Source organism: Peromyscus leucopus, chromosome 2 (genome assembly GCF_004664715.2).
Source record: "Peromyscus leucopus breed LL Stock chromosome 2, UCI_PerLeu_2.1, whole genome shotgun sequence".
Classification (NCBI taxonomy): Eukaryota; Metazoa; Chordata; class Mammalia; order Rodentia; family Cricetidae; genus Peromyscus; species Peromyscus leucopus.
In genome coordinates, this window is record NC_051064.1 from 99,716,100 (window position 1) to 99,735,888 (window position 19,789).

The following is a 19,789-nucleotide window of genomic DNA, read 5'->3' on the forward strand; positions in this document are numbered from 1 at the left end:
ACAGAATTTTGATGGCATTTGTCTTTCCTTAACTGCCTGGAAAACAAGGAAAATTGAAATTGTTGTCACTAGTGTCTAGAATAAACAGTAATTAATGCATTCAAAATGGAAAGCCAGTTAAATAATATTGATCAGAAATCTGGCTATTGCATTGAAGGTAGAGAACAATACAGAAGTAGTAGAAATATTTGGATTTTTAGGCCAGAGATATAGAAATAATGAAGTATGAAAAAGGTGACTGAGAAACTGTAGAAGGTGGATTGGGAATCTGCTGTTTTAGCAGACATTCAAAGGAGGAATTTTGGAAGTTCTCTAAAAGTGTTAATCTGAAGCTACATGCTCAAAATCTGAATTTGTACGGTTCTGCTGAATGTATACCTTACTCAGGAGATGGGCAGTTGTGATAAATAATCTCAATTACCAACATGATGAGATCTAGAGTAACCTGAGGGATGGGTCTAAGGGGATAACTGTGAAAGATTATCTTCATTAGGTTAATTGAGTGGCAAGACCTCCTTATTTTGGGTAGCACAGTTCCTGAGTTGGATCCTTGACTCTATAAAAAAAAAAGAAAGTGAGCTGAAAATGACCATTCATCATGATTCTTTATTTCTTGACCTTGGATGCAATATAACTAGCTGCCTCAAGCTCTTGTTGCTGTAACTTACCTGTCATGATGGTCTGTCCCCTCTAAATGTGAACCAAAATAAGCCCTTCTTTCCTTGATTTTGCTAGGGTATTTTGTCACAGCAACAAGAAGAATAACTAAGAGAGTGAAAGAGTTAATAAAGAAATGCAAATCATTCCATACTGCCTTTGCAGTCTTGTTAAATCATCATTGTATTGAGGATGTGCAAGGCAAGATGAAGGTGTCCATAGATAAAGGTGACTGATATTAAATTTGTTTCTATACTATTTTTGTGACTTTTTAAAATTCAATTGATGTGGGCAAGATCTGTAGATTAGTTTTGGTATGTTTAGTTTTCTTGGAAGCCACAGGTAGTCTGCAAACACTTTGAATTGATGGTTTTGGGTGTTTTTATTCCCACTTTATCCTTATTTTTGTTTAGTGTATAGCTGTCATGGACTACCCAAGAAAGTTCATGGTTCTCTCTTTTGCACTTTAAGAAAGTTAAGACTTATAGTTCCAAAATTTCAATGCTTCTAGTCTTTATATTTTGCTCTCAACTTAGGGTCCAGGAGCAAGGAAGTTGTGGTGTGGCTGCACCCTGTTGCTTCCTGTATCAAATATCCCTTGGGCCTTAATTTGCTTCACATTCTGAAGAAACAGAATTCTATTTAACATGCCTCCCAGAACTGTATTATTCTTTGAGTGAGTTCCAGATGTCTTAAGAGATGCCAGATGGCTCATGAAAGACAGGCCAGCTTTAAGGAAAATGCACCCCAGTTCCTTGGATCTGAACCACAAAGTTAAGCTTTCAGGGCCAGCTGTAGACAAGAACATTTAAAGACTCTACAATAGTCAGTGTTTAATGTTGTATCATCTGACCACAGGACAAAGACCTCAGAAAATGGGTGTGTATGCACGTGCGTGTGTGCGTGCATGCGTGCGTACGTGCGTGCATGTGTGTGTGTGTGTGTGTGTGTGTGTGTGTGTGTGTGTGCATGTGTGATAAAATTTAGTTAGGGCCTGTATACTAGGCTGTACACAAATACTTTTGCATACTTAGTCTCATTTAATCTTCACAATAGTCAAAAGAGGTGGCTATTTGGAACCTAGGTTTTCCAGATGAAAATCTAAGACCAAAAGAGATTAAGTGAATGTATTTTAATTTTCAATTTTTTTTTGTGTTGTAGTCTATACATAATATCTGAGAACGTGAGGCTTTGCCAATGGCATTACGTAGTTTCCAATCTAACAAAGAACTGCTGCTTTTTAGTTTATTACTCTTCTCATGAACACAAAACAGGCAAGTCATGAGGTTCAGACTGCCCTGCATTATTCTCTTTCTATTGAAACATGTTTGCATGTACAGTACACATGTACACAGGCACATGCATACAAAGACATTAGCAAAAGCCTTGCTTTGTATGCAGACTGCATGAATGCAGTCCCAGAGAAAGGCAGCTTTTATTTGGGAATAAGAACCTGCCTGTACTGTATTGTATCTTTGCTTTCTCAGTAAATATCAGAAACTACTCTGACTCCCTCAGTTTTAACTCTTGCATGCCCAGAATGAAGGGTATATGGCAATGTGTCTGACAGAACCTTTCACCTATAATTTCCAACTTCCCTAATGCTCTAATTTCTATCTTTTGAGTATTGTTCTCAGTAAAAACTTCTGCATACCACCTATTGGTTGAGTTCCCTTGGTTCACCAATTTCCAACCTTTTCTAAGCTTGGAATCTTGACTCTGCCCCTTGTTAGTGGTGACCCAGGAATTAGTTCAATTGTCTTTTTCAAAATTCAGAATTTATTTTCATTTATGAAAGGGCAGTAACAACATCTACATATATTTCATGAGATTGTGTAAGGAATTAACTTTGTTGATGTTATATGAGATCATGTCAGTTAAGTATTTATCACAGTGCTCAGCACCTAGTAAGAATTAAGCAGTGTGAAGCTGTGGTATTATCAAAGCAGTTATAGTAATAGCAGCAATCATCATTCCATTTCTATCCAATGTAGCTTTGAGACATCAGTTTATTTGGCTACGAAAGATTCACGAATTAATATGGTTTTGGGTCCTCTTCCATGAAACACATCTGCACTGGTAATTACTGTCTCAAATCAGCATGCTGCACTCTATCCACAATAAATTACATCAATCCTAAAATATGGTGTTCCCAAGGCATGAGATGCCACATGCTGGCCCCAGTAGAAGCTGGGAGAGGATGTGAGAAGTGAGTTTGGCCTTGAAAAGGTACTTGTTTCCATTGTGAAGTATTATTTGGATGTTATCATATTTTCTATTATTAACATTAAATATAGCACAATGTAAGTAATTGCTGGACCAATTCTGCACATTTTAGAAATCTCTCCTCTATTTTCTTTTTCTCTTCTCAAGTACACACACACACACACACACACACACACAAACCCAATTGTGCAATGTAATCCACAGAGAGAACACAGACCATAGCTGTGCCTTACTGTTAGTGTAGACTCAATGTTCTGCCTTAGTTCTGTTGACTCTTGACAAATCTGAAATCTACTTTTGGTTACCTTGGGCAAAGGGAGGCAGCCAGAGAATGAGTGATCTTCTCTTTGAAGGCTCAGGTTGAGGTTGTCTATGTTGAATTTGCCTTGGCATGTTCTTAATGCCATCTTCAAAATCTCCAGCAAGCTCTTGTTCACTTCGGACAGTAAGCCAGTACCTTGAGGTGGTGTGCTGATTACAGAGGCAAATAAAAGGCTATGAAAAAGATGGCCTGCTAAAAGTCTGTGTTTTCATGTTGTGTTTCTCAGTTCAGCTTTTCCCTGGGATTCCATGTAAGTTTTAGTAACCTGGACATAGGATGCATGTACAATTTTCATAGATTAACACACCTCTTTTTCATAGAAATGAGCTCTGCAATTTCTTCTCAGAGGAGCAAACCAACTGGGTTATTGCATGGACCTAGGCACCTAATCTGTCCTTTAGCTCTCATTTCTCATTGGAGAAGAAAATGGCAACAAAGAGCACATGATATTAACTTACTTAATCTTTCTGTTTTTAAATTGAATTAATTACTCATAGTTTTCTAAACTACTGATTGCTAAAAGCAAAGTCACACAGATGCTGTGATATTGTAATGGGGAGATTTACATAGGAAACCCTGTACTGGGCAGAGGTATTACATGCCTTCTAAACTTCCTCTTTATGTCTGAAAGATCTAGTGTTTTGGGACTTACATTTACTTATAGTCTAACATGCAAATATAAAATTATTAAGACAGTCATGTCTGTTTGTTTCTTTTTTAAATAATAGATGAATGGTAACAGTAGCTGGGCACTAATACATTATGTTGATCTGTTTCATGAACCCTTTATATCCAAATCCATTTGTTCCTCCTGATCCATCTGAATCACACCTCCTCTGTGAAGTTCAAACTGATTTACACTTACAAAGTGAAGCGCCACTTCCTCAGAAGGAAGATGTGGCATCCACACCTCACACCCACATACACCAGGCTCCTTTCAGTGGTATGCAGACCCTGCCAATCAGATATCTGGGTTTCTGATTTGAATTACAAGTTTTCCTCCCTCCTTTCTTTCCATAACAGTTAATAAGGGTCAGGATTCATTGGGCTTTGGCCCTTGCTCAGTTTGCTGAATGCTTACTGGGTAAGTTCTGTGTGGAATGTACTGTAGATGGAAGGATTTCTGGAAAGGCTGTTCCAGGAGTATATTTCATCTGTCTCACTTTAGGACATGAGTGTGGTAGCCCTCCTGTCACAGAGCTACCACACCTAGCAGATGATAAAGAAGACTTCCTCCCTAGTTGCAGGCTCAGTCCTATGTTTCTACAAACACACTGTCCTCTCTGAACAAAGCAATGTCTTCTCTGAAACACTTAAAGTGATCTCTCTTTGTAAAACAGAAATTCCTAGGTGTCCCTCCAAGTATTGTGATATGACATCTTTAGATACCCGGAAATATCATTTTATTCAATAAATATTTATTGAGTACCTTTTATAGGCCAGTAACTATGGTAGGACTAAGTGAGACACAAAGCTGGCTAGGTTACATACCATTCCTAACCTCAAATGCCAAATAAATAATTCCTAATGCAATTCCTGTCAGGAACAAAAAGAACTCTGGACCATGAGAAAAAGAAATGTAATCCTGTCCAGAGGCCAGAAGAGCACTCATGTTTAGCACTTACAAGATCTGGATAGTCAGTAAATTCCAAGGACCATAATTTCATAATCTATAGCACATGAAGGCTGGTTGCTGCTTACTTAAACTTTCTATGGCTCATGGCTCTTAGTAACATAGTTGTTTCCTGAGCCATACTTAGCTGGAGTATCCACATACTAATATAACTTTCTGTTGATTATGATCCCATAAGGAAGAGACTAGGCCTCTCCAGTATAGGAATTTACTGTGTCCAGCAGAGTGTAAGGAATTTACTGTGTCCAGCAGAGTGTAATTGGCAATGAAACTTTGTAAAATTTAAGAATCACAGTGAACTATCTCTGGGTGGAGACATACCATGTCTTCTCCCTTAAGAGTTAACTGAATCACCTGGCCAAGAGACCACCCCTAAAAAAGTCAAGTTCACAATAAGCCATGTAAAACAGATGGGAAGTATAATTATGCCCCTAACGAGACAATGTGCTTTTCTACCCTCTCTGTACAGTCACTTACTGAGCCAAAGCCATGTAGCTTCATTAAGTCTTTCCACTGTTCTGCGTTACTCAGGAGGGCATAACTTGACTTTCTTCTTTCTATTTCTTTTCTAAGCATGATTTTCATAACCCTTTGGGGTTCACTTTTTCTCTAAATCTCACTCTCCCAGCCAAGCAACGGCCTGTCTGCCATATGTCTGACCTCTTTGCTGGCTCAACTCAGATGTCACAGTGTGTCATGACTTCCTTCCTCTTCTTTATCTTTGTGGCCTGGTGGGGCAGCTGCCAGGATTTACATCTTGCCTGCCTTGGGGTTTTATTTCTAATAAAATTGTCTTTGCGCTTTCTTCTCAGTGTTTTTCATAAATTATTTTATTAATGACACTACAAACCCAAAGGGTAAACCCTGATTTTCCTAGTACATGTGGCAACTCCAGTGGGATGTGTCAAGATTTCTAGAACACAACTGACTCCACTGCCTGGCCCAGGAACATGTATCCCCAATGCTACAGTTTCTAACTATGAGGTAGCTTTGTTTCTAACGGAAAAGAGAAGTAATAAAAATGCCACATGCCAGGCACTGTTCTAAAGAACTTTGTACTTGTACACATTTATTTTCTTTCATTTTATCTGAGTTTTAGTTGTTTTACAACAGAATTTCACTTCATACCTCTCCCTGCCTTGAACTTGCTTTGTAGAAAAGGCTGGCATGAAGCTCAAAGTTACCCTCTTGTCTCTGTTACTTACTTTTAAAATGAATTTTCTGTGTTAGACTACAATGCAAAAACATTTCATTATGACAGTTTTGCAGACACGTCTCATTATACTTTGCTCTCAATCATCCTGTTCCTCGTGTCTCATTATCCTCTGCATACCTCTGAGTGATTCCCTTCCTTCCCCAAGAGTGCCACCCCAACAAAAAATCTGCCTTCTGGACATATGCATTCTATTGTTATTTCTTTTCTTCTATCCCCTTTGGTCTCTTTCTCCTCTTTCATGATATCTATTAGTTTCCTGACCTATACTCACACAAGTATAAATATGTATGCACATACTCATGCATGCATGCATACACATACACATGAGCACAGATATACACACTTTTAAATCTAAGATAAAAGATATTCAGAAAAGAGAAATTTTTATTTATTGATCCTTGACTTTATTACTAGTTAAAAGTCAATCAAAGGAAGTTTATTTGACTCTATTTCCAACTGGACTCTGAAAGCACAGAAGAGACGAGTGAATTCTAAGGTTACATTGTTATTCTGTGGTAAAGAAGTTGGACCCAGGCTGTTGGCAATGAAGCCTGTGTTCCTGACAATTGAACTCCCTCACTGTTCTTGGGAAACACAGACAATATCACACTTCATTCTGCTTCATGTTTAATATAACTCTCAGATACATTTTGATAAAAACTTTCATTTCTTTTGCTTGCAATTAAGCAGAAATATTAGTGATTTTTTATATTTCACACCCTGTGCCAGTACCAATAATCTAGGACTTCACTAACCAAACACTTTATAGTTGAGTTTTACACCCTACATGATTCTCTCTTATTTTGTAATGAGATTTTTCCTTTTGAAATATAAAGAAAAAGGCAGATAGTTTGGTATTAAGAAATACATGAAGTTAATGTGAATTACTTTCTATGCCGCGACAGAAAGAGATGAGGAGAAGGTATAAGGATGGGGATGGAGAGGGGAAAGGAGTGGAGTGGGATGGAGAGAGAGAGAGAGAGAGAGAGAGAGAGAGAGAGAGAGAGAGAGAGAGAGAGAGAGAGAGAATACACACAAGCCAAGTGTTTGTGAACTGGGTAAGTTACCCTAGTGAATGTGCCTCTACTATCCTGAAAGCTCTAGAAGTCTTAGGCAATGGACTAAATGTTGGTTTCACAAATTCAAACTCTAGAGCCTTAGCTCATGAGGCTGGAGACTTCATGAAAGGGATTAACACTGCTGTAGGAGAGGTTACAGGTTTTTTCCCCCCTGTTGTATAAAGATAATAAAGGAAGTGACATCTGGAAACCAAAACCTAAGCATCTTTCATCTTAGACATTGAACTTTCAAAACTAGCTAGAAACAATACTTCAATTCACTACAGCAGCATGGCCTGAGATATAGAGGAACAATATGCCAACAAAAAGGGAGAGAATACCTTTGTCTATGGTGGCTTTGACTTGGAGTGTTCCTTGGGTTACTGTGTACAGCAGTTCCATTTTTCAGCAATTTATCTGAACTTGCTCCTTTTAAAAAGCAGAGTAGCTCTCCATAATTCACCTGAAAATTAAATATAAAAATAGAACATCTTTACTTAATTTGCATTTAAGGGAAAGAGGCCTAATGGAGCCAATGTACTTGGAAAATGTTTACCATTGATAGTTTTAAAAAATCCTATTTAAAATATTCAGGCCAATAATTATTAATGGCTTATACTAAATGGTCCTATCTGGATAAACAGTAAAATAGTACCTCGTCATGGTTACCTGGTGGTTAGGTATAGCCCAACTACTTAAATTCTGGGCAGTGAACATACAATAACCACATACTCATTCAAAACCCAACATACAAGACATTTTTCTCATACACTGTTTACTTCACTGTAGCCTTGGTCTGATCACACAGCATATACACTTATACTGCGCTTGCATCATATCATACAACACCAGTGAGCCCTGTATGAAACACCTTGCCTGGGACTGTAGACCACATGTGTTGGGAATTGCAGGATTCTTACTGTACATAGTTTTTTCTGCCCATACAGAAACAGTGGGCTTAATTACATAAAACAAAGATGATATTTTATACAATAATTCCTCAGCATATTATATCAAATTAGTGTATTTTGGGATATTTTGTTATAATGTTTGGTTTTAAAAGCTGTTAATTGATTTCCTAACTTGAGTTTCATGAAAATGCATTCAGTGACGTTTAGCCTGGGATTAGGATAGAATTTTCAATTTCAGAAATAGCATTAAACAGATTTCTGCCATTTTGAACTACATATTTTTTGTGATGAAGTGTTCTTAGCATTGACAATTACAAAATCAAAGTATTGATCAATTTCCATCAACCAACATCTGAAAAATGTTGAAGATGCTCTACATCCTACAGTAACAAATACTCATCTGAGACTGAATTCTTTTGTTGTGTATATGAATGTGTGTGGTGTCCATGTATGTATAAATGTTTACATGTGTGGGCACAAGTGTGGAAGGCAGAGGTTGATGTTGGATGTCTCCCTTGGTTATGCTTTGCCTTATGTATCAAGGCAGAATCTCTCACTTGAACCCAGAGCTTGCTGATTTGTCTAGTTTCACTAACTGGCTTGCTCCAGGGATCTTGTCCTCCTCTCCCATAGGCTAGGATTATAGGTAGGATGCCACCCCTCCTAGAGAAAAAGCTACAGGTAGCTAATGACCATTAAGTGAGGAAGAATTACCCTCTCCTAGCAATGAGATGCCTAAATGGTTATCCAATGTAAAGCGATCAACCTTGAAATTAATCATACACACACACACACACACACAATGAAAACTGGCTCAGAAGTTGTATTTATGCATATTTATACATGTAGTAATAATCTTTTTTGTTTTGTTTTGTTTGTTTTTTGTTTGTTTGTTTTTCAAGACAGGGTTTCTCTGTGGAGCTTTGCGTCTTTCCTGGATCTCACTCTGTAGACCAGGCTGACCTTGAACTCACAGAGATCCACCTGGCTCTGCTTCCCGAGTGCTGGGTTTAAAGGCATGCACCACTACCACCTGGCTAACATGTAATAATAATCTTAATCAAAGAAAAAGAGGCTATCAGTTTGAGTTGGGGTTGGAGGGGAGGGATTAGAGGTAGGAAAAAGAAGGTCAAGTGATATAATTATATTTTAACTTAAAAAATAAATAAAGGGCTAGATGGATGACTTAGTTGTTAACAGCACTTGTTGCTCTTACAGAAGACTTGAATTTGGTTCTCAGCATCCACATGGTAGTTCACAACCATCTGGAAGTCCAGTTCTATGGTATCTGATGCTTTTTTCTGATCTCCATGGGCACCAGGCATGGCATGCATACATACATTCAGGCAAAATATATACACACATAAAGTAAAAAAAAAATCTAAAAATAAATAATTAAGTAAATAAGCACATTCATCTCATTAGTATGTAAACTTGCTTTCATCTTTTATAAATATTAAAATTTGATGTATGCCAAGGAATTACTTTTGAAAGTTCTTTGTGATCCATTATCAGTAAATGTTATTTGTATATCTATTTTATATATCTATATATCTTGAGGCCACATAAAATTCCTTTGGCAAGAAAGTGTCAGGAGTGACGAAGTTTACAGAACCATGGAAGAGCCTTGTGGCTAGTTCTGGCTAAGGTACTATGAAAAGAAATACAGAGAACAGTTTTTGGGTTGAAGATTAAGCTTCTAGCATGAGAGCCTTGGAAGTCTCCCTTTTGCCTCTCAAGTATCACAAGTAAAAGTATTCCTAAGCAGCTGTTTCATCAGGATGGATCCAGCAGCTCAAAGAGCATTAGTGCCTCTAATTGTAATGGATATTTAAAAACTAACAACTATTAGGACTTGAGAATGTAGCTCCATTGATAAAGTGCCTGCTGGCACAGAGTTCCTGGCTTTGATCCCCAGCACCAAACAAAACAAGACATGGTGTTAGATGCCTATTACCATACCTCTTGTAAGATGGAGGCAGGAGGATCAGAAACTCAAGGTCATCCTCAGCTACCTAGGTACCTTCAGATGTTGGCTGGGTTGCATCAGACCATGTTTCAAAACATCAATCAATGACATTTGTTGTTCTAAACCACTGAGGATTTAGGTTGCTACTGGCAAATAACATAGTGTTTAGCCTCTTTCTCCCTCTCATATCTCAGAAATGGTTGTTGTATATAATGCATGCTTATAAGTTTAGATGCATTCACTTAATCTAGAGACAAGAATGTATTGAGCTAGGTGACAAAAAGCCAAATTTCCTTTCCAACGTAGTAAGGGACTGAAGGATGGTCACTGTTTGCCACTGCTAAGACAGAGGCCATCCAGAGAAAAACCAGAGGAGACAGTTAAGGATAGTCTTATATGATGCAGGTCTTGAGCCATAAAGTTTTATTATTATTATTATTATTATTATTATTATTATTATTATTTTGTTTTTTTGAGACAGGGTTTCTCTGTGTAGTTTTGGTGCCTGTCCTGGATCCCACTCTGTAGACTAGACTGGCCTTGAACTCACAGAAATCCACCTGCCTCTGCCTCCTGAGTGCTGGGATTAAAGGTGTGCACCACCACCACCGACAGTCAACCATAAAGTTTTATTAAACTCAAGTTTCATATAGTTTGTGTCATGCATTGTCAACATACTGCTAAATAATGCTCATAAGGATAGAAAAGGTTCAATTACAACAGCTTAGAGGAGAGAAAACATTTATTTGAGCATCTAAGAGCTAAATACAACATCGGTGTTTTTCATTTGTCATGTCATTAAATCCTGATATGATGCCCACGAGATTGGTTTTGACTTGATTTCCTAGATAAGTTCACTGGGGCACCAGGGGCATTGAGTAGAATAGTCACAGGTCACAGAGTTACAGCTGCTGGGATTTGGGTCAGCACCCTGCCCTTCCTTTGTGAGGTCTACTGTGTCTAAGACCTTGTAGTCAATGATACTCACTCATGGTTTTCTCATTGTTATTATTTCCATTTCAAGATATTTTCTCATAGCTCTGTGATTTGTCTATACTTGGACTGTACTACAATCAGACATAAGTGTGTTTGGACTCAATACCCCAAAATAGGCTGTATCCAAAGCCACTGCAGTCTTAACATTAGTGAACTCATGTCTCAGCTCCAGATCTGCCATTAATTCTTTGGGTTCCAGTTTCCAAAATGCCACTGTGGTCTTATCATTAGCGAACTCATGTCTCAGCTCCAGATCTGCCATTAATTCCTTGGGTTCCACTTTCCAAAATGGTAGTGATAAATTATATTTCACCTCTGACCTCTAAGAAACTGTCACAACACATGAGAAGTCTTAGTCAAGCTCTTTACTCTTATCCTGAGGCTTGCAGACCAAGTCAGCTTACCACCAGACACAGGGAGGCCCATTGTCTTGAATCGGTCCAGGCTTCAAATGTTTAGAATAGACAGTGAAAGTTGAGACTCTTTAAAGAGAAACTGAACAGAGCTGAGATCCCTAACTTTACCTCCTATTCTGGCATTTTCTGATGAAAACTTCCACTCATGAATATGAATAAGTTTAGGGGTCCATAGGAAAGGCCATGGTCAAAGATAAAACTAACTTCTTAATTTTATTACTCGGTTTGGTTAAATGCAGAGACATAAGAGGAACACACATCTCAGATCACATGATGGTCATACCATTTCAGGAGAATCCCTTCTGGAAAATTTTTGGCAGAGGAGCTTGACTGTTGGGAACTGAAGAGGGACTTCAAGTCTTAGGAAGAGGCGGCTTAACTGTGACTGGAGGAGAAACCCTGAAGAGATGGGGTCCAGAGTCTTCAGCTCTTTCAGAAGTTTGTCCCATAGGCTGGAGCTCAATGGGCATGACTTGAGTTCTCTTCTGACCAAAGTGAGTAGAAAAGAATCTTCACTTGTCATTATACTTGGTCTTTGGATAATTTCCTAACATAATAAAGGATAGAAATGTGAACAGAGCTCTGAGACAAGATGGCTAAAGACCTGGGGAGGAAGCAGAGACCATTGGGGCAAGTGTCACAGCTTGCACCTGCAGGGCTGGCCTAAGACAAGACAAGAAGGTAGTTTCATTAGTTTATGGGGCCCTGGACCTGGTCCTTAGGAAGAAAGGAAACAATTCTTCTGGGAGGGCATACATAGGCTCTTTAACACCTATCATTGTTGTGTACAATGAGCATAACAACATTTCATCTTGAATAAAAATTTAGAACAATAAATTTTAAAGACTTTCCAGATTGACAAGCTCAGTGCTGAGAATGAAACAAAAGATAAAAGCTGAATTCATATTGGGTTAACTGGACTTGAGGAGCCCTTCTGGGAAATTTGGAGTGAAAGGAGTTGAGGTTTGTATGTTTGCCTATAAAGTTCCCAAGGAAGATTGCTGCAAAATTGCTGAGCACAGAGGTTATGACATCTGTCCATCCATCCTCAGACTTTATAATTAGTATTTCACATGAAAATATGCAGTCAATGAATAATGCTCATTATCCACACAGCTATAGAAAACAAGCCAATAATTCACTATACACACCTCAGGTTGTTCAGAGCTGTCCTTTGTTATATGTTCCAAGGACCAATCTCTAGACTTTCTACTGGGGTGACAGTGTATATAGGATAGAGACTGGTCTCCAGTTGGTACAGAGCTGCAGTAGACATTTGCCTCATGGGAAATCTTAAAGAAACAAAGACAAATGTAAGCAAAGAGAAGAAATGGGGAAAGGAAAAGAAAAGAAACAGAGAAAACATGAGTGAGCCAAGCATCTTCTTTTAGCAAATTTCAGTTGTAAATGAACTTCAGCCCATTGAATCATTGAGTTACTGAATTCCCAGTGAAGAAGGTTTGCTCCACACCATTTTCAGCATTAGACAATTAGCACATGTTGAACAAAAATGTGAACAATTAGATAGTTTTATCCATGCAAGAAAGGTGTCTCTGACAAACCAAAAATAGGTAGAACATAATGTGTTTGTAGGTAAAGTGTGCTCTTATCAAAAACAGGATTCTTCATAGACTGTTTTAATTAGCAAGTTCATAAAGGGTGGTAAAGGCAATTATGAACTTTGCCAAGAATAAAAGAAACTAAAAATGTTATTCTCCAAAAATATCATTAAAGTTTATAACAAAATAATAATGGATTTAGGTTCAAGGTTAACACATTATTTCATCGTGCCATAGAATATGGTGAATTATTGATGCTTTAAACTTTTTCTGTATTTTATGGTGGTTGATCATGTTAGCTGACAGGGGAGATTGATCTGCCTAGGGATAGCTAGATCCTGGACACAGTAAATGACTTGCTAGTGAAACACTTTCCATAAGCTAACTAGCTACTGCCTTTATGTAACTTTCATACTTTAAATTATTGAGTAGCTAGTACTGGAATTCAGATGCTCAGGAGAAATCTTTCTGTCCTACTTTGGGGGAAATCCTTCAACCTAACCAGCAAGCCGTTTGTGCTGTCTTGCCTTGATGACCCCAAGAAACTTCACAAACTTTGTCCTTGTATTTTCCCTCCAATCTTCTTCATCATTTTGAGTAAAGTTGGTATTTTTCCACATGCCCTAAATAGGACAGCACAGCAAGATTTCTCAAATGTAGTCAGACTTTCCTTTGTAAGACTCCCAGCTCCCCAATAATGACATGGGGATTTAATATTAATGGTGGAAGCTTGGCTTTTAGCTTAGGCTTTTTCAAAACTAGCTCTTATATGTTAATAAATCTGTTTTTATTAATTTATGTTTTGCCATATGGCTTAGTTATCTCTCCTCTGTACTTTATGTCCAACTTGCTTCACATCATGCACCTAGATTCCTTCTACTCTCTCTCTCTCTCTCTCTCTCTCTCTCTCTCTCTCTCTCTCTCTCTCAATAACACCTATCCTCTCCGGACTAGCTATTGGCCATTCAGCTCTTTATTAAACCAATCAGAAGGTGCCTTGTCAAAGACATATCTTCACAATATACAAAAAGATTATCCCACAACATTTCTCCATTTTTGTCTAAATAAAAAGAAAAGGTTTTAACTCTAATACAGTGAAACTATAGACAAGAATAATTGTCTGGTAAGAATTACATTCACAATGTCCAGTCCATCTATATTTGGAAAATTCAGAGAAAAAAAACTCTATTGTCTATCCTATACTGATGAATCCAAAGGTTTATGCCTAAATCACTTTTTATCACAACTTGTATTACCAACTAAAACATATCTTTTTAGACCTTAGATAAACTATTTAAGCTGTTATGTCTCTCAAACTTTATAAATTTTACATCTCTTTTGTAAGTTTCATTTTTGATTTTGGTAATAAAGAAAATGGTATAATTATCTAGACTTCAATCCCATTAAAGACCTGTGAAAGATATAATATTACTTGAGTAAACAGGAAGTTCAGAGCAAACAACTTCCAAAATTATAGAAATGACAAAGACATTTGGCTGCCTGGACAGTCACCCAATGTTCCTCTGCAATGATGGGGCATCTATCTTTGACTTATAGGCCTAGAATATCTAGCATTTTCACTTTTCTGTGAAGCAGAAATTTTTGAAGGACTGTCCTACCTTGTCTTGGTAATATTCAGTAGTGGCCTTCAACAATGTTCTTTTGTGTCCTGCTTGTCCAATGTGGACAGCATACTGTCAGCAGTTGAGGCAAGGGCAATTTCTTTTCCCATTGGTTAAGTTTGCCACAAAGAAAGCAAACTCCATATGAAGGTTCTTCAATACCCATCATTCTTTTTTGAAATAAGTGGTGCTGCCAGGAGCAGATGTGTCTCACTGTCATGCAAAACGTTATGTAATTAAAAATATTTTAAATGCCATATTATGTAGGTCTCTGAAGTGTTTGAAGAGTATCTATTTAAAAATATCTGTTTGACCTTGAAAACATACCTAACATGACTCTATGTTTGATTGTTATATATGACTAACTACTAACCTACATTTCTTAGTCAGTTTGTAATAATAGTTTTAAGGACTAGAACATGACATAACATTTTCAAATGAGGTTCATAGGTACAATACCTCAAACAAGAGAAGAAATATACATACAGTATGTTAAAACAAAAATAACCTTAAATTTGTGTCAATAGACACAAATACATAACAATGTAAAATATTTGAGATTAGTAGTTGCTTTCTAGTTTAAAAAATAGATTCAATAATCTACCCTTTTATCCTATCGTTCCTATATCCCACCTTTTTTATTTTCAGAACAAGATCCCTGAATCTAACCTCACTTGCTTAGTTTTTTCCTGATCATTACCAATAACAACTTGCAAACATTCCCCTAAACAATGACAAACATCTGTCGTTCACTGAACAACCAATGCCCTCCCCCATGCCACACCTTGAGAATGTGGGCAACATGTTCTCTTAGACTGCTTCCTGTTCTCTGGGGCAGTGGCACATTTAGGGGATCCTGAGAAAATTGGAATAATGGTCAAGTCCTGGGAGGGCTAGCTGTATTACTTTTTTCTTTAGTCTCTGTGTGATGGGAAGGTATAGAGCTTTTCTGAAGTACTACTCCTGGCTGGAGTAGTCTGTGAGGCTTGACCACCTCAGCTAGCAGCTTTGAAGTTGTTCTGGATGCAGAATTTTGAAAACCTACAACAAAGGCATTTTGAGAGGCTGGATCACCTGGGCTACTTGTCTTCATTTTTGTCTGGTCCTTTTTTTCTGAAAACACACAAACTTTTCAAGGTAACATGTACATCTGAATTAACACAAGTATGGAATTGAGGTGTACACAATCAGCTAAAGATTTTTTTTTAATTTATGTTTGAGCAGATGAAAGGCATCTGTCACTTTATAAGTCTATTTGAATGGCATAACTAAGCTATAATATAAATCTCTTTCCATGCTATCTGAAAAGATGGCATATAATAATAAGTCATGAGGACTTTGTAACCAACACAATTTATCATGTCTCCTCCAGTCTCAGAGTTGTTTCTATGTCAAGAGATTAGCTTGTATGTTACCTGTCTTATAGTTTTTCTTGTTCTTTTCCTTCATATCTGTAGCCAGGATTTTCAGGAGCTCTTCCCCAATCAAACCTAATATTTTTTAATTTTGAGTAAATCCATAATATTTTGTTTCCCATAGACGCAAAAGCAAAACCTCTTCACTAATGCAACATATTTTCTGACTTCCATTTTGAAATTAAAACATTTTAAAAACATTTTTTCTCTTTCTTTTTATTTATTCTTTGTGTTTTTCACATCATGCATCTCCATCAAATACATTTTGCCATCCCTTCACATCCATCCTCTGCCTTTGCAACCTCCTCAACCCCAAATAAAATGAAATAAAATTTAAGAGAAGAAAGAAAAAAAGAGAAAGAAAAAAAAGGAAAAACCCAATCTCATCATGGAGTCTGTAGTGTGACACAGTGAGTCACATGTAAAACTCTTTTATCCATATATCTTTACTTGTAAGTGTTCATTGCATAAAGTCATTGGTCTGGTTCAAAGCCTCTGGTTTCTGCTACACTATTGATGCTGGGCCCTCATTAGAACTCCTCTTGGAGATCCTGTTGTTGCCCTATGTTGTGGAGATCCTGCAGCTTTGGTTCTGCAGGACCAGCCCCTTCATGTGCTCCAGCAGATCACAGATGGAGTGAATGTTGGGATGGGCCAACCCATTACCCTAGTTCTGGGCCCCTGGGCAGTTGCAGGGTTGGTCAGCCTGCTAGCTCTCCCTTGTCCTCACCACCAGATTGAGCTCTCTGGCATTTTCCTGATTGAGTTCACCCCTTGCATCAATGAGCAAGGGGATATATAGGTTGGTTTAATTTAGCAGTTTTTTCTACAGTTGAATGTCTCTCAGCAGGATTTGTCATTAGCCCATTAGCATTCAAAAATTTAAAGTTAACAAAATACAGGATCTAAGCACCTTGTGTATTTCCCATCCTTATGTGGCTTATTTGTTTGTTTGTTTGTTTATTTTACTCTCTTTAAAGACTTTATTTTATTATTTTTAAACTGTTTATTTATTTTTGATAACTGTCTATATACATTTTCTTTTCTTTCTTTACACTTAAGTATATTTTTAAACATACTTTATCTGTTCATCTCTTCAGAGGCATTCTTGGAACTGGCTCTTTTTTTTTTTTTTTTTTTTTTTTGTGTGTGTGTGTGTGTGTGTGTGTGTGTTTACCTCTGCAGTGTTTTTTAGACCATATGAGTCAAACTTTAAACTGTTATACCAGCCACAGCAAAACTCCACTAGCACATGTCGCTAGTGACTGGCTCCACCTCACCTCTGGTGGTTGCTAGCTGAGCCTCATGTTCATGGGCTCTGGCCTGGAGCCTTGTTTATCTGTCACATTCCTGGGAAGTTTCTGGGCTCATGCTGTTTTTTACCTAATCTCCTGCCTCAGTAGTGCGCAGTTTGCTCAAGTGTTCTGCTGTATGAAAGGGGCTGCCTCTGTATGCTACAAGTACCCAGCCTCCTTGAAAGTCCAAGGTTGCCCAGAAGCTGTGTCTGACTCTGTAGCATGAATCTTAAAGAGTCCTTATTAATAAAACAAAACCAGAGCCAAAAATTGGGGTGAACACTGGAAGATCAGAGAGACAGAACAAGCCACAGCTAACCTCACCTCACCAATTCCTCAGGTGATCCTGTTTCCTCAGACTGGAAGCTTCTCAGTCCTCATTCAGAATGAATCTCAGCTGAACTGTGCTGCTCAAAACCTAAAAGCTTAACCAGCCAAATGCTTCTAGTTTTTGGTCCTCACGCCTTATATACCTTTCTGCTTTCTAACACCACTCCCTGGGATTAAAGGCTCACTTTCTGGGATTAAAGGCGTGAATCACCATGCTTGGCTGTATCCTTGAACAGATGGATTTCTGCCTCTGGAATGCTAGGATTAAAGGCATGAGTGTCACCATTTTCTAGCCTCTGTATCTAGTGGCTGTCTGTTCTCTGACCCCAGATAAATTTCTTAGGGTGCACAATATTTTGGGGAACACAATACCACCACATGACTCCATGTTCAGAATTTTTTTTCAGCTTTTGCAGGCCCTATGTGGATTTATATGCTGGACATTGGGCACCAAATGTAGCAAACTCTCAAATGTAGCCAGACTTTCCTTTGTGAGACTTTCAGTTCCCTGGTAATGACTTAGAAACTTAGTATTAGTTATGAAAGCTTGGCCTCTAATTTAGGCTTTTTCCCAACTGGCTCTTATAACTTAACCTGCTTTTATTAATCTACATTTTGCCACATGGCTCAGTCACCTCTCCTTTATACCATATTGTTGCATCTTGCCAGCATAATCCAAGCACCTAGATTCCTTTTCTTCTTCTCTTTCCTCAGAAATCCCACCTATCCTCTCATGCCTAGCTATTGACAATTCAGCTTTTTATTAAACCAATCAGAAGGTGCCTTGGCAAAGACACATTTTTATAGTACAAAAAGATTATCCCACAATAGGACAATATATCTTCTTCACTCTTAGAAAAAACAACCATTAATTCCAAGATATTTGTATTCATCAATTTATAGTCTGGGCTCATACTTGGTTTTTAACAAAATCTTGGTAAAAATCCAGATCTTTGATTAGTTTTAGTGCCAGGTAATTAGAGATACTATCAAAGGGACTGGGGCAACTTATGGTTTTCCGTCAACTGACCATGGTGGTAAATACCCATCAACATAACAGCAACCTATAGGTGCTTTGTAATTATGAATTATTTTAAGGCAAATCTACAGATTCTCCAGAGTGGGTAAGAATATCAGTTACAGAATATTCACATAAAGAAGAGTTATTTGTTATGTGACATACTCTGAACAAAGTACCATATGGGGACTTATATCAATCAATTTTACTCTTATGTCAACTCCGTGGAGTAGATGGAATTAGCTCCTTTTTACAGCTAGAAAGCAGAGGTTTGCAGAACACACACACACACACACACACACACACACACACACACATACACACACACAGACAGAGGCATATGTATGCATGCATTCATGTATGCATGATGCATGTATGTTTGTATATATAATTGTTTCTCTATAATCTGCCAGGCACTGCGATAGGCCCGAGAATGAACAGAGCAGAATCAGCCATTGCTTTCATAACTTGAAAAGAGTGAGATGCACAGTAAGGAACGGTGACAGAAATACAATGTAGGGTAGAGAAAGCCCTACTAGAATGACTCATAGATCCACAGGCAGTGTCACCTATGTCTACTCTTGGAAAAGAAGTTAGATTTGATAGGCTAACCACTGGGGAGGAAGGGGAAGGAAAGATGACAGAAAAAGGGTCGTGAATATAGAAAATGCTAAAGAAGTACACAGTGTACTAGCAAGAGAGAGAGATCTTTTCACAATCTAATTTAACTTTTGGGACAGGTAAAAGAAAAAGCTGCAGAGGGAGACTAGAGGGAAGCTTTGAATTCCCTTTAGGACTTGCTAGGGTCTGTTCTTTATCCAAGGGCAATCATAAAATCCTGCTTTTGGATGACAGAGCAGTCTGCAATAATTTCAGTCAATGTTAGTTTTGTGACATTTGCCTGTAAGAATTGTTAAAAATAAAGCATAAGAATTTCACACACACTAATTTTTCTTGGGGGCATTAGAAATGTTGTAAGCTGAAAAAATCCTATCTATTGATCTCTATGGGTCTAATTTCATTCTTCTGTATATGGACATTCAGTTTTTCCAGCACCATTTTTTGAAGATGCTCTCTTTTCTCAGTGTGCATTTCTGGCATCTGCGTCAAATATCAAATGGCTGTAGTTATATGCACTTCTGTTTG

General features: G+C 37.8%; 1 protein-coding gene across 1 annotated transcript in view; it reads right to left on the reverse strand.

The window, feature by feature from the left end:
* The window catches only part of C2H1orf87 (chromosome 2 C1orf87 homolog), a 73,167-nt gene that overhangs the window by 28,738 nt on the left and 24,640 nt on the right, over positions 1–19,789 (reverse strand). Inside the window, exons 4-7 of the mRNA XM_028870291.2 lie at positions 12,556–12,696; positions 11,688–11,951; positions 7,454–7,575; positions 3,189–3,354 (exon numbers count right to left, since the gene is read on the reverse strand). Of these exons, the coding sequence (XP_028726124.1) occupies positions 3,189–3,354; positions 7,454–7,575; positions 11,688–11,951; positions 12,556–12,696 (693 nt within the window). The remainder of the gene's footprint in view (positions 1–3,188; positions 3,355–7,453; positions 7,576–11,687; positions 11,952–12,555; positions 12,697–19,789) is intronic.